Genomic DNA, 12,780 nt, shown 5'->3' with positions numbered 1-12,780 from the left:
CCTCCATGATCCAGTGGATAGGACCACCTCATCTTTTCTGCCAAGATATATAAACACTTACCGGCTTTTTCCTGGATTCACTCATGGCTGCTATGGTGGCAAAATACTGGATAATATGTTTGCTGTTCACAGTCTTTCCAGCACCAGATTCTCCTCTGTGATTTGAAATTCAGTGACACAGTTAACTGGTTCTGATTATCAATGCAACGAAAGTTAGGTAATTTTTATTATATAGGCTATGGCAAGCAGGGAAGCTTTTACATAAAAGTAGAGCTTCAGATGAAACTTGAGGATATATTGACGTTTAATTGGTTGGGAGAAGGGCAAGGACATTTCAGGCTGGAAAAACAGCATGAGCAAAAATCTGGAGTTAGAAAGATCACAACCTTTTGTAAATATTAGGAAGCCTGTTCCTTGTGGTCCTAATAACAAACAGCAGGAAAGCACCTTTTCTAACTAGACAAGTCTCTTCATTACCAGCTGTTCAAGAGATTTTCATGTATGAAGGCTACCATACAGCCAAGTCCAACTGTCTTCTCAGAAGAGGGCCACCAATCACTTCACCAGGCAGTTGGGCTTTAGGCTTTACCTTACCTTTGACAACTAGCTAACTTTGTAATGTGGGAAGAGCACAGTGGCGAATTTATAGCCTCCTCAACGTAAGCATCATAGAATCAAGGCCTGCCTGCCTTTATCTATACAAAGCTCCAGAAAATAGTTTATCCTCTCCGTGAAAGGCTGAACTCCCAACTGTTCATCTAGCTCTAAAATTCTGAGACCTTATGATCTCTCTTGGGATAACTGAAGCCAATGGAGAGCCCAATGTACAAGGTGGTATCATCATCATTGCATGGGAAGGTAAAGGACTTTAGCACTTCACAGCCCCTTGAGTCTCAGCCACCATGCTGACACTTTACCTGGCCAGCCAGGGCTCTTTTAACCAAAATTCACATACAATAAAATATCACTGTGACCCTTCCGTCTATCCTTTTTACCCCCTTTCTTATTTCTCTAAATGTCACCATCTTTTAGTTTCCACTGCTTCACGTACTTTGACCTGCCCCAATCTGGCTGCCCACAACTGCTTGTTATCTGTTCCATGGGCATACCTACTGGACGTTCAGCCCCTCTGCTTAGCCAGTCCAGAGGCCTTTGAAGATGACCATTTGGAACAGTGTAGCTCCCTTAATCCTCAAGAAGGTAATTAAGACCAGCTTGTGCACTATTTCTAAAGGATCTCTGAAAATGAGGGAGGCAGACTAGCTGACACCATATTTGGAGCCATCACTGACTAAAGCACTATGACAATTTCCTGAGTATCTTTTTCTTACCTCAAATGTATTGAATCTAAAGGGCAATTAATTCAAAGATGGCGAATCAAAGTTTTATTCTCAGTGAAATGGAGGTATCTATTTCACTGAAACTTACTTCAGGCCAAAAAAGAAAAACAAGGCAAACACTTACGTGAAGAGTATAGACTGATTTTCTCGATCTACAAAAGAAAGAAAAATGCCAGAATATTCTTATATTCAAGGTTTATGTATTAGTATGAACTTATTCAAATTTCCCTAGCTACAACTTGAAATCAGACACAAGGGAAAGGATTAGTATCATTTATAGTTAGAAAAACATACCCCTCAAATGGTACAGAGTAAAATCGATTTTCTCTTGTCCCTATGTATGTCAATCATAAGAACATATAAATTAAAGGCCTATTTCTTTGCACTGCATACAAATGGTAACCAACTAATGATTGAGATTCTTGCCATTTTAAGCCTTTTAAGAATCATTGTGTAATAATATCTATAGAATAACTTCTTTGTGCCAGACACTATAGAAGATGCTTTATATAATAAAGGCTAACATCTACAGGGGGCTTACTCTGGGCCAGCCACTGGGCCGAGCACTTTAAATGCATTATCTCACTTTGATGTACAAACTAATCGGCCCAATAACCCTAGGAGGTAGGTACTATTTCACCCACATTTTATCCAGAAGGAAACAGAGGCTTCAAGTGATTAGCTAACTGTAAAGGCCATGCTCTGCTCACAATGCCTAAGTGCCTCTTAGGGACATAGAGAAAAAGTAGATCAGATATTTTTACTTTTCATTTTGTAGGGCAGCTACTCACTGTGAAGCATGTCCTGAAAGGCGTTATTGGCAACAGCAAAGATGTGAGGGGGAGCCTCTGATCGCCTCTTCCCTTTGTAGGCGGCCACGACTTCTTTCTGATACACGGGAAGCCATTTGTAAGGGTTTATGGTCACACAGAAGAGACCTGAATATGTCTGAGGGAAAATCAGAAAAGATTTCAGAAACTAGATTAGAAATACTTCCAGGTTTGTCAGCTCTTCCACTGTCAAGTAACATTTGCTCAAATATTACTTATAAAGGAACTCAGAGGGGAGCTTTTGGAATCATGTAGAGAAGGGACTTCTAACAAGAAGAGACAGAACCAGGTTAGAGTAACATCAGGACCTGGGATTACCTTTCTCCTGGGAGACCTGCTAATTACTAACAAGTCTGACACATGGAGCTTCTGAAGACAGAGAGGACCCTAACGGCAGGACTGCAGAGATTTCAGTAACCAGCCATCAGGCATTTGAGGCCAGAGGGGACTCTGTGCCTCAGCAAGATTAGGGCTTGATTTTTAGGGCACTGAGAAGGAATAGCTCATGTGGGTCACTCAGTCACTGCAGGGGTTGAATTGTGGCCCCCAAATAGATATGTTTATGTCCTATTCTCCAGAGCCTGTGAATGTGATCTTATTTGCAAAAAATAGAGTCTTTACAAATGTAATTACGGGTTAAGGGTCTCAAGATGATGACATCCAGGTGGGTCTTAAATCCAATAACTTGTGTTCTTATAAGAGACACACAGAGGAGAAGGTGATGTGACAATGCAGGCAGAGACAGGAGTGACAACCAAAAGGAATGCTAGAGCCGCTAGAAGCTGGAAGAGACAAGGAAGGATTCTCCCCAAGAGCCTCCAGAGGGAGTGCAGCCCTGCTGATTGGATTTGATTTTGGACCTCTGGCCTCCAGCACTGTAAGAGAATAATTTCTGTTGTTTTAAGCCACCCAGCTTGTGGTAATTTTGTTACAGCATCCCAGGGAAACTAATACAGTTACATGGTAAATCAGAGAGCTGAGGAGCAAGCTGGTTGCATGCCATGGCTCCTATGGCCATGGGTCCCAGATGCTACATCTTAGCTTAATCTACTCAGCACTGTTTCTGCTACATAGGTTTTCAGTAAGTCAAAGAACCTGAGCAACAAACCATCATCAATTTAAAGATGATGAAGAAATCATCTCACTCATTAATCACTAACTAGGTGACATGCATTGAACTATGTGCTTTACCTACATTATTTTATTTAATCCCCCAAGCTCCCATGGGGAGGCAGACATTGCTATCCCACTTTATAGATAAGGCAACTTCAAGAAGTTAGGAAACATAACAACTAGTAAGTGACAGTGCTGGTGGCTAGTCTGTCAGGCTCCAAGCCTCATGCTTTTAACTAAGGATGACCTGTGGGAAGGCATATGAATGTTGACAAAATAAAATTGGGGAAATCCTAAGATAAGGTCCCTTCCCAGTAGACATTGCTCAAGGACTATCCCCATGCGAGCACGCTTAAACTCAATGTAAGAGATCACCCAGGAGAGATTGGGACATGCAATATGAGTGCCAACATGACAGTTTAGCAGGAAAGCATATTACACACATAGATCATCCACTGGCCATAGCGCCGCTTCAGGGTATGCAGCACGGATGCCTCATTGAGGTGAGTCATCATTGCCATGTCTTCAATCATTTCAAACTCTGGAGGATTCATCTGCTGGATTTTGTCCTCTTTTATGCTCAGACTCTGCAGAGAGAAGAAAAATATATGATATATTCCCCTGTCTCCTATGCGTATTCATTTTCCCATGAATTAGAAAGAATATTCAGACTCAAAAAGAAAAAATGATGCCGCATTAGGGGATGGGGCCAGAAGAAATTAAGCCAGCCTTCATGGAAAAAAACAGGTGTTCTCCCTGAAAAAGCCCTCTCCTTCCCTAAAGATGAAGTAAACATAGTATTTTTGTTATATCAAGATTTTCTATCATGCAGTACCCTAATCTTATGGCTTCTGGCTAGCCCTGATTCCCTCTAAGAGTACATGGATCATATTATGTACAATCTAACCCCTAACTCCCAGCCCTTGATGTCCCAACATACCTTGGAGATTTGGAAGAAGAAACTTAGAGTGGAGGATTAAGGAGGCAGGCTTTATCCTTCCAGACCTAGTTCAAAACCTGTCTCCTCCCTCAAACCTTCCCAACTACTCCAGCTTATTAGTTTGTCCTCTTCTGTTAAGTCTTACCACTTGTACTATCTTTACATTAATACTCTTGTGTATATTTTAATAATTGACTATGTTAGACTATTTTCTGGCTAGATTATAAATACCTTAAGAAGGATTTTTGATGTTGTCTTCTTTAATGAAGTTCAAAAACTTGCAATGCATGTTCATTTTTGATGTTGTTGTCATAATAACTATAGTTATTAAATACAGTTATGAAAGCACGTATCACAATGCTTGGGATATAGTAAATAATCAATAAATATTAATATATTGATTAATATGGATGCATTTCTACTATCAAAGTTTCTTGGGATTCTTCTCACAGGTTTCCTAACACCCTTTCTATAGCCCTTTTCCATGATTAATACATATTTGTGTCAACTGATTGCCCCATTTAATCCTAGTTGGTGATGGCTTCTTTCCAAGGCTCTCACACTGTTTACGTTCTTGATTCAGTTTCTATCCATCTGTCTTCTTTGACATTGTTCTAACAGTAATCCCTCTTCTTTTGAGTCCCTTCACTTTCTGTATTTCAAGGACTCCTCATCTCCCCTCAAATCCATGCAGGACGTAATCATATCTCATACATCTTCAAAAACCTCCCCTTTTCCCTAATTCTATTTTTCTATTTTTTTCTTTCATTTCCAACTTTCATCAATAAGTAGTACTTTACACCCACTAGATATATTGCCTTTGTTAATGTTACAAAGACCAAAGGTGATTGGAAGTGTAGCCACTTCTAACATGAGGAAGAGGAATCCTGGAGCCAAGGAGATAGTGAAGCTGGGGGAATGGGACCTTCGCTACATGAAAGAAGGACAAGCAGGACAAAATAAACCACCTTCAGACTCTTCTTTCTACCTGCATTAATGGCGTTCATGCCTTTCTTCCTATGGTTGTAACCACATTATAGTCACAAATCACCTTAAGTGCTGTTGAAGGGACGGTAGTTTGTTTTGGAGAATGTGCTCAGAAGAGCAAGCCTCACATCTGGAGGCCTAATAAAATTTAGTTGGTCATCATTAAGAAAATGAAAAGACAATACATAGACTGAGAGAAAATATGTACAAATAATACATGTGATAAGGGATTTGCAGCCAGAAAGTAAAAAGAACTCTTACAACTAAATAATGAAGAGGCAATAGCCCAATTTAAAAAAATGGGCAAAGAGCTTGAATAGACATTTCTCTGAAGGAGATAAACAAATGGCCAATATGTACATGAAAAGATGCTCAACATCATTAGTCACTGGGGAAATGCAAATAAAAATCACATTAAAATACCACTTCATGCCCAATAGAATGGCTGTAATCAAAAAGAAAATAAAATGTGTTAGTAAGGATGTGGAGAGAGTTTAATTCTTATATGTTGCTGGTGGAAATGTAAAATGGTAGCCACTTTGGAAAGCAGTTTGGAAATTTCTCAAAATGCTTAGTATAGAGTTACCATACAATCCAGCAAATACACTCCTAGATATACACCCAAGAGAAATGAAAACATGTGACCCCACAAAAACTTGCACATGCATGTTCATAGAAACATTATTCATAATAGACAGAACATACAAACAACCCAGTGACAATCAACTGATGAATGGATGAACAACATGGTATATCCATATAATGGAATACTATTTATCCATAAAAAGGAATGAAATATTTATTCATGTTACAATGTGAATGAACCTCAAAAACATTATGCTTAGTGAAAGAAGCCAGAAACAAAAGGCCACCAATTATATGCTCCTATTTATCTGAAATTGCTAGGATAGGCAAATCTATAGAGACAGAAAGTAGATCAGTGATTGCCTGGGGCTAGTGCCGGAGGAAAGAAGGGGGAGTGACTGCTAATGGGCACAAGATTTCTTTGGGGAATCTTTTCTAATAAAATATTGTCCCAAGGCTAAGTGACCCTGATTGAGTCTATTTCTTAGTTTACTGATTTAGGACTAAGGAAAATTTCTTGCTGAATTTTCCCTTGTCCACCTATTTATGTTCCAGTTAAAAAGCACCAAGTTCTTTTCTTAATTTCCTGAAGAGTTAAATAACATCTACCTAATTTGAAATTTTTTTACGTAACAGATATTGACTGTTAGGAAGACATATGAAAGCATTCTATGTGGTAGTTTATGAATGGCTTCCAGAATTTTAAAAATCAGATGGCAACATGTTAGATCGTAAATTGCCTAAAAACAAAGATAGCATTAAAAAGACAAACTTTCCCGATATCAGTAATATCTGTTTGTTATAGGATGTGGCTTGTTATGGATTTGGGAAAAGGAAGAATTTAAAGGAGTTTAGAGAAGTGAATATTGGCAGGGAATCATCTGTAAAATCTATAAGGAAGAGTTCATTTAAGTAGGACAGAAATGGGGCCCGGCTTACACCACTGGGTGGCAGGTAATGTGAAGTCAGCAATGTAGGCAAAGATTCTGAGAATGAGCTGTCTTCTCAATGTTACCCTGCTGCTCTGAATGCCTTGGTGGCAGGGAGAAGGGGCTGGGGGGGTATTATGGCTTCACTACACATTTCTTCTGTGAATCTTACAGTCTAGCTTGTATCCCAAAAACTGATATAACCTTTTCTTACAAAGGTCATAGATGACCTCCTAATTCTGAAATCCAAGACTTTCTCCAACTCTTAATCTTCTTCTGTGGCATTTGTCATTACCGGCCATTCCCCCATCTCTTGGCTTCTGTGACACTATGCCATTTTTACTCAAATTATACATCTCATTCTTGATCCTACAAACACAGCTTTCTTCATGGTTCCTTAAGTCATTATTCACCCCACAGGATACGTTTTTTTAAAAATACTGACTTGAAACATTGATGAAAAAGTAGAAATGGCTGTGAGTTCTAGTCAATAATCCTTGCCACTGGCAATTGTTTTATTCTGATTTATTCACTGTTCTTCATTAAATCTTTGACGGTAAGTGGAGTTTTTTTGTTTGTTTGTTTGTTTTTGGTGACAGGATCTCACTCTGATTGCCCAGGAGTGCAGTGATGTGATCTCTGCTCACTGCAACCTCGACCTCCCCAGACTCAGGTGATCCTCCCACCTCAGCCTCCTGAGTAGCTGGCACCACAAGCACGTACCACCATGCATGGCTTATTTTTGTATTTTTTGTAGATACAGGATTTGCCATGTTGCCCAGGCTGCTCTCAAACTCCTGGGCTCAAGCAATCTGCCCACCTCGGCCTCCCAAAGTGCTGAGATTACAGACATGAGCCATTGTGCCCACGGACTTAAGGAGGAGCTTCTTAAAATGAATGACTCCAAAGTGAGTCAGTGGCATCTCCTACCCCAGATCTTTAATTAAAATATTATAGAAATAATATATTTAGTTATTTGATAGAGAACATAGTCATCACCGCAATGAAATAAAAATTTCTTTACCTTTCCATCTGCTGTCTCAACAATTACTGTTCCATCATCTTCACTCCCTTTTACCTCAGCCTTGATATAAGCATTCTCACCACCAGGAATCCAGCATTTCTTCTTCCCTGTTGAGCAAAAAAAAAAAAAAAATGGATTATAGCTACAGTACTTACAGAAATACACACTGGACACTTTCATACTGATAGATCTCATCTCATTTCTGCTAAATCGGCTTGTTGACTACAGGAACTTGCAAAGTCAGATAAAATCATGAAAGCTCATTCTGAAGATACACTAACTCACATAATGGCTCTACAGGAACAAGAAACATCTCAGCAAGCAGCAGCTTGGGGGCACCATAGACCATTTTGCTACAAGAAAGTTACCTCCTAACACCCCTCTCAACCCCAACACTTTCCTCCACTCACACCCCAGGACTTTGGTGGTTGCCCTGGTGCGTGCACCCCTTCCAGATTCCCTCCCCCAAGAAAACTCATTCAGAAAAAGTCTGGGAACAACTAAGTGAAAACTTACATTAATGGTTATGTTCTTCAGGGTTTCTTTAGACCTTATTTCTAATCTTGGAATGGAAATCAGCTAAGTGAATTACATGGTGGAATTGGCAGGGGGGCAGGTTGAGGAGAGAGAATACGGGTTTTTTTTGTCAAACAACATAACCGGCTCATATTATTTCCCCCAATACGTTATTTTTCTCTCTTCACTGTCCTCAGTTTCTATACCCCATCCCTAAGCAAAGTAGCCCTCCATAAACTGATTAACCAACAAGAGGTCTGGGGTGAAATGAGCCAGAACTCTTATGAACACCTGAGGCAGCTTCTCTTTCTCTCCCACTTGAAGCAGATAGACAGTGATGATGAATAAAAAATATGATTTTAAGGGCTTGGGTGCAGTGGCTCATGTTCATAATTCCAGCACTTTGGGAGGCCACGGTGAGAGGATCTCTTGACCCCAGGAGTTCAAGACTAGCCTGGGCAACATAGCAAGACCCTTTACTCCCCCAGTCCTGTCTCTACAAAACACAAATAAGGCCGGGAGCAGTGGCTCATGCCTGTAATCCCAACACTTTGGGAGGCTGAGGCGGGCAAATCACGAGGTCAGGAGTTCAAGACCAGCCTGGCCAACATAGTGAAACCCCATTTCTACTAAAAATACAAAAATTAGCTGGGCATGGTGGCATGTGCCTGTAATCCCAGCTACTCAGGAGGCTGAGGCAGGAGAATCACTTGAACCAGGGAGTCGGAGGTTGCAGTGAGCCGAGATCATGCCATTGCACTCCAGCCTGGGTGACAGAGCGATACTCTGTCTCAAAAATAAAAAATAAAGAAATAAAAATTAACCAGGTGTGATGGTGCATGACTGTAGTCTTAGCTATTCAGAAGGCTGAATGGGGAAGATCACTTGAACCCAGGAGTTGGCTCATTTTCCTTTAAAAGCATATTATATATATGTGTGTCTATATATGTATATATAATATATCATACTTTCCTTTTAAAGGAAAATGAATATATATATATATATATATATATATATATATATATATATGAAAATGAGCCTTAGTAGAAGCTCACAGAAGTCCCCAGGTCACAGCTACTCAGGTAGATGGGGAAAGCCTTTGGCTGAAGGAAGGAAAATGTTAGCCAATGGCTAGGGAAAACACAGGTGAAAACCCCACTATAACCACAGCACTAACAGGTAATGCGAACTCAGTCACCACCATCACCTCTAATATATGAGTCACAAAAGCTAGAGAGGGCTCACTGCCGCAGGACAGGTGGTCCTTATTTCCCAGAGGAAGGCAATAAGACTGGGGAAGGAGTGTGTACAAAGGAGCTGAAGTTGGGCACCATTCGCCCCTTCTTCCACCATGCTTATTTCTGCAAAGAATTTGGTTGCTCACGACTTTCTTGCTATCAGTGCTGCCTTCTTCGTTTCCCTGATTACAAACAATTCACCACTAAAACTGCTTGGCAAGAGGAGTTTATGTTCCCATCTAGCTGATTGTGCATTTGCTTTCTACTTATCATTTGTGTTTTAAATACTGGCTTTGCATTGTATTCATTATTTTGGTCCCTTTTTGCAAAAACTGATTTTGCTTTGTGTTATGTCTATGAAAATATGCTTGTTTTTGAAAAGCACCCAGTTAGCATACATTTTGTGTGTGTGTTTAAGGTAAAATGCTCTGCATTTTAAACCAAATGTTATCACTTGAAAGAAACTTGAATGTCACCTGGCACAGACTCTCTCCTTCTGACCTCTTTCTCTTTCTTTTTAGAAAAAGAACCTTGGGAGAGAGATGAAGAGATTTGCCCATAGTCACATAGCTAATTAGTGGCAGTCACTACAATAATGACTCTAGAAATGAGATCATCCACCTCCTGAATCAGTGCTCCTGCATTACAGCCTGCCTACTCTAACACATGCTTAGCTTTTTCTCCTCCAATTCTTCTCTCCAGGAGTAGGCTCACCGCCTGCCTCATGATGAAGTCTCTCTCTTACCACCCCTGGACACACTTAGTGGGGGATAAAAATTATCAGAAATCCTTTCTCATAGGAGACCCAAACCCTGACAGGGACATTTTAAAAAATGAAGTAAATGAACTCCGTCAATTTCAATTCCTGGTGTTAATGAATAATGCAGAGCTGGAAGTGCAGATAGCAATGGATTTGAGGGAGGCAGCCAGGATTTTAACACTGGCTTTGCTGGTAAAAAGATATAAAGCCACATGACTTCATCTCTTTTGGCCTTCGTATTCTCATCTATAAAGTAGGCCTTTTTCTATATGATTCCATATTTTTAGACAATTAAATATCTTTTCCAATATAAAGCTAATATGTACTTATCGAAGAAAGCTTGAAGAATAATGTATGAAGAAAAGAATGTTTTTAATCACCCATAATCAAACAACTCAGAGATAACCACTGTTATGTATAGAAGCATTTCTTTTGAATCTTTTTTCTAGGATATTGATTAAAACAGGGGTAATACTATATTCAGTCTTATAGTTATTTTAAATAGATCGCTTACATGTTCTAATATAAGAATTATTTACATTTGGCTTTCGAATGGTGTTTTGTCCTAGCTCTACAACCACCTGGGCTTCTTCACTGACACCCAAGAATTCTAGTTTTCCTTCTCAGGTATCATAATAATGCATTATATTTATTTTTCACATTTATAGTCTCATTTGGTCCCCACAGCAATGGAGGAAGGTAGACCGGACAAGTATTATTATCTCCTTTGATACATGAGGAAACCAGGGCTCAATAAAGTGAAGTGATTTGCTCTAATTACCCAGCCAGAGATGGTCAAGGACAGGGAATTTGATCCCAAGACTACCTGCTAAATACTCATCATCACACTGCTTCCATTTGACCTGAGTTCAAAAAAGCAAACTCCATTGTCTACCAGCCTGAGAAGATGAACAACTTTTGCTAACACTTGTCTCTGCTGCCAGTGCATTTCTATGAGGAAGGATTGTTTGGTCCAAAAAATTAATAGGAAATTATGTAGATTGCTGTGTTTTAAGTAATTATTTATGGTGCTGATTTTAATAAATGCTTCATCCAATTATCTCTAATGATTAGGCTCAATTTTTTTTTCTTCCTGGCACCACTATTATCTTGTCCTCCATTATCTAACTACCTGCGATAAGCCTCTGCATGACCAGTTCTGACCTCAGGGATAGTTCTGTTATTGTATTTGATTTGATGGATTATAATTAGCCTAAAATCCAATCACAGTCATGAATCCAATGACTGGAAACTGGGAACTGATCCAGGACTGGTCTGTGATGGAAATATAATATCCACCATAACTGGCTTGAATTATAATTGGTCATATTAAAGTCTAATGTTGACTAATTCTGAATACTAGAACGACATTCAGCCAGTCCTTATGTTGCACTGCTGAATAATTTTGGATTAAGACATGTAGGTAGCTTGATGCTATATCATACTGTGAATCTGATTTCTAAATCTCCAATTAGCTGAAATTCAACACAGACATGTAAAGGTAGCAGGAAAAAGAATAACATTTATTTAGAGATTTCAATGTAGAACTTAGCCTTTTTTTAAAAAAGGCTAAATCCTCATTAACCTTTGTCCTTGCCTGTAACTACCAAGGAATTATGAATCAGGGTGAGCAAGTCTCCTAATTACCTTTTGCTTAGTGTTGGCTGAGTGACCCTGCTGACCTAGAAGACCGCTAGAGGCAAGGCTCCAACATCAGAAAATTCTGGAGAGCCAGAGACAACTTCAAAGTCTGCAGCCTTACCAGAGTCTTTCCCTTTCTTCTTCCCCACAATGTACAAACCCCACCCACCAGGTCTAAGTCACAGGCCCCTCTCTCTACTGTGGCATTTACTGATAACTAAGAGGTTTCTAGGAAAGGCTTTGCCTGTGGCCATTCCTGCAGGTGTCTGTGTTACAACAGGGGCTCCTTGAAGAGAAAACCTGTCTTAGGACCAAGTGTGTAGGGCCCGGGCCTAGGCTGCCCCCCAGCCACCCTCCTCTTCTGTGGGTACTTCCATTCCTACCCTGGATACTCAGAGGCCCTCAATTGCTCAGTTTCCTAGAGGCTGATCACACCCTAAGCAAATAAGTTCGGCTCTAGAAATGATGGCTCTTCTCTATCATCAAATATCTTAGTCACCACCTTGAAGGAGCAAAATAAAGTGAAGCCAGCAACCACCACATGTCTCACCATCCAAGGCTGTGGCCTGTAGTAGAAGCAGCTCAGCTTCACTTCTTCTGAGGAAGGCTGCGGCTTCTCCAAGGTCTGACAGATCCATCTTTATTAAAGCAATCCACCAAAAAAAGGCCCTAAACGTGAGTAGGCAAGATTCAACCTGAAAAAAAAAAAAATTGGTATGGAGAAGAAAAAAGTGGAAATAAGGCATCAAGCTCTAAATGAGCAACCATTCACATAGATAGACTAAAGAGTGTTAAGTTTTCCTCTAACTACCTGTGCCCCTTCTTCCTCTTTGCCATGTCTCAAATTTACACAAAATTGGACTCAAGAATATCTGAC

At 39.9% G+C, this 12,780-nt stretch overlaps 1 protein-coding gene across 1 annotated transcript in view; it reads right to left on the bottom strand.

The window, feature by feature from the left end:
- Positions 1 to 12,556, bottom strand: part of MYH15 (myosin heavy chain 15) — a 129,177-nt gene extending 116,621 nt beyond the window's left edge. Inside the window, exons 1-6 of the mRNA XM_002813322.4 lie at positions 12,454 to 12,556; positions 7,749 to 7,855; positions 3,727 to 3,870; positions 2,132 to 2,288; positions 1,465 to 1,492; positions 62 to 155 (exon numbers count right to left, since the gene is read on the bottom strand). Coding sequence (XP_002813368.4) covers positions 62 to 155; positions 1,465 to 1,492; positions 2,132 to 2,288; positions 3,727 to 3,870; positions 7,749 to 7,855; positions 12,454 to 12,541 — 618 coding nt within the window. The 5' untranslated portion in view covers positions 12,542 to 12,556. The remainder of the gene's footprint in view (positions 1 to 61; positions 156 to 1,464; positions 1,493 to 2,131; positions 2,289 to 3,726; positions 3,871 to 7,748; positions 7,856 to 12,453) is intronic.
- Between the last annotated feature and the right edge of the window lie 224 nt (positions 12,557 to 12,780).

This window comes from Pongo abelii, chromosome 2, assembly GCF_028885655.2.
Source record: "Pongo abelii isolate AG06213 chromosome 2, NHGRI_mPonAbe1-v2.0_pri, whole genome shotgun sequence".
Classification (NCBI taxonomy): Eukaryota; Metazoa; Chordata; class Mammalia; order Primates; family Hominidae; genus Pongo; species Pongo abelii.
The sequence above is the reverse complement of the archived record's forward strand: the minus strand, read 5'-3'. Positions and strand labels throughout refer to the sequence as shown.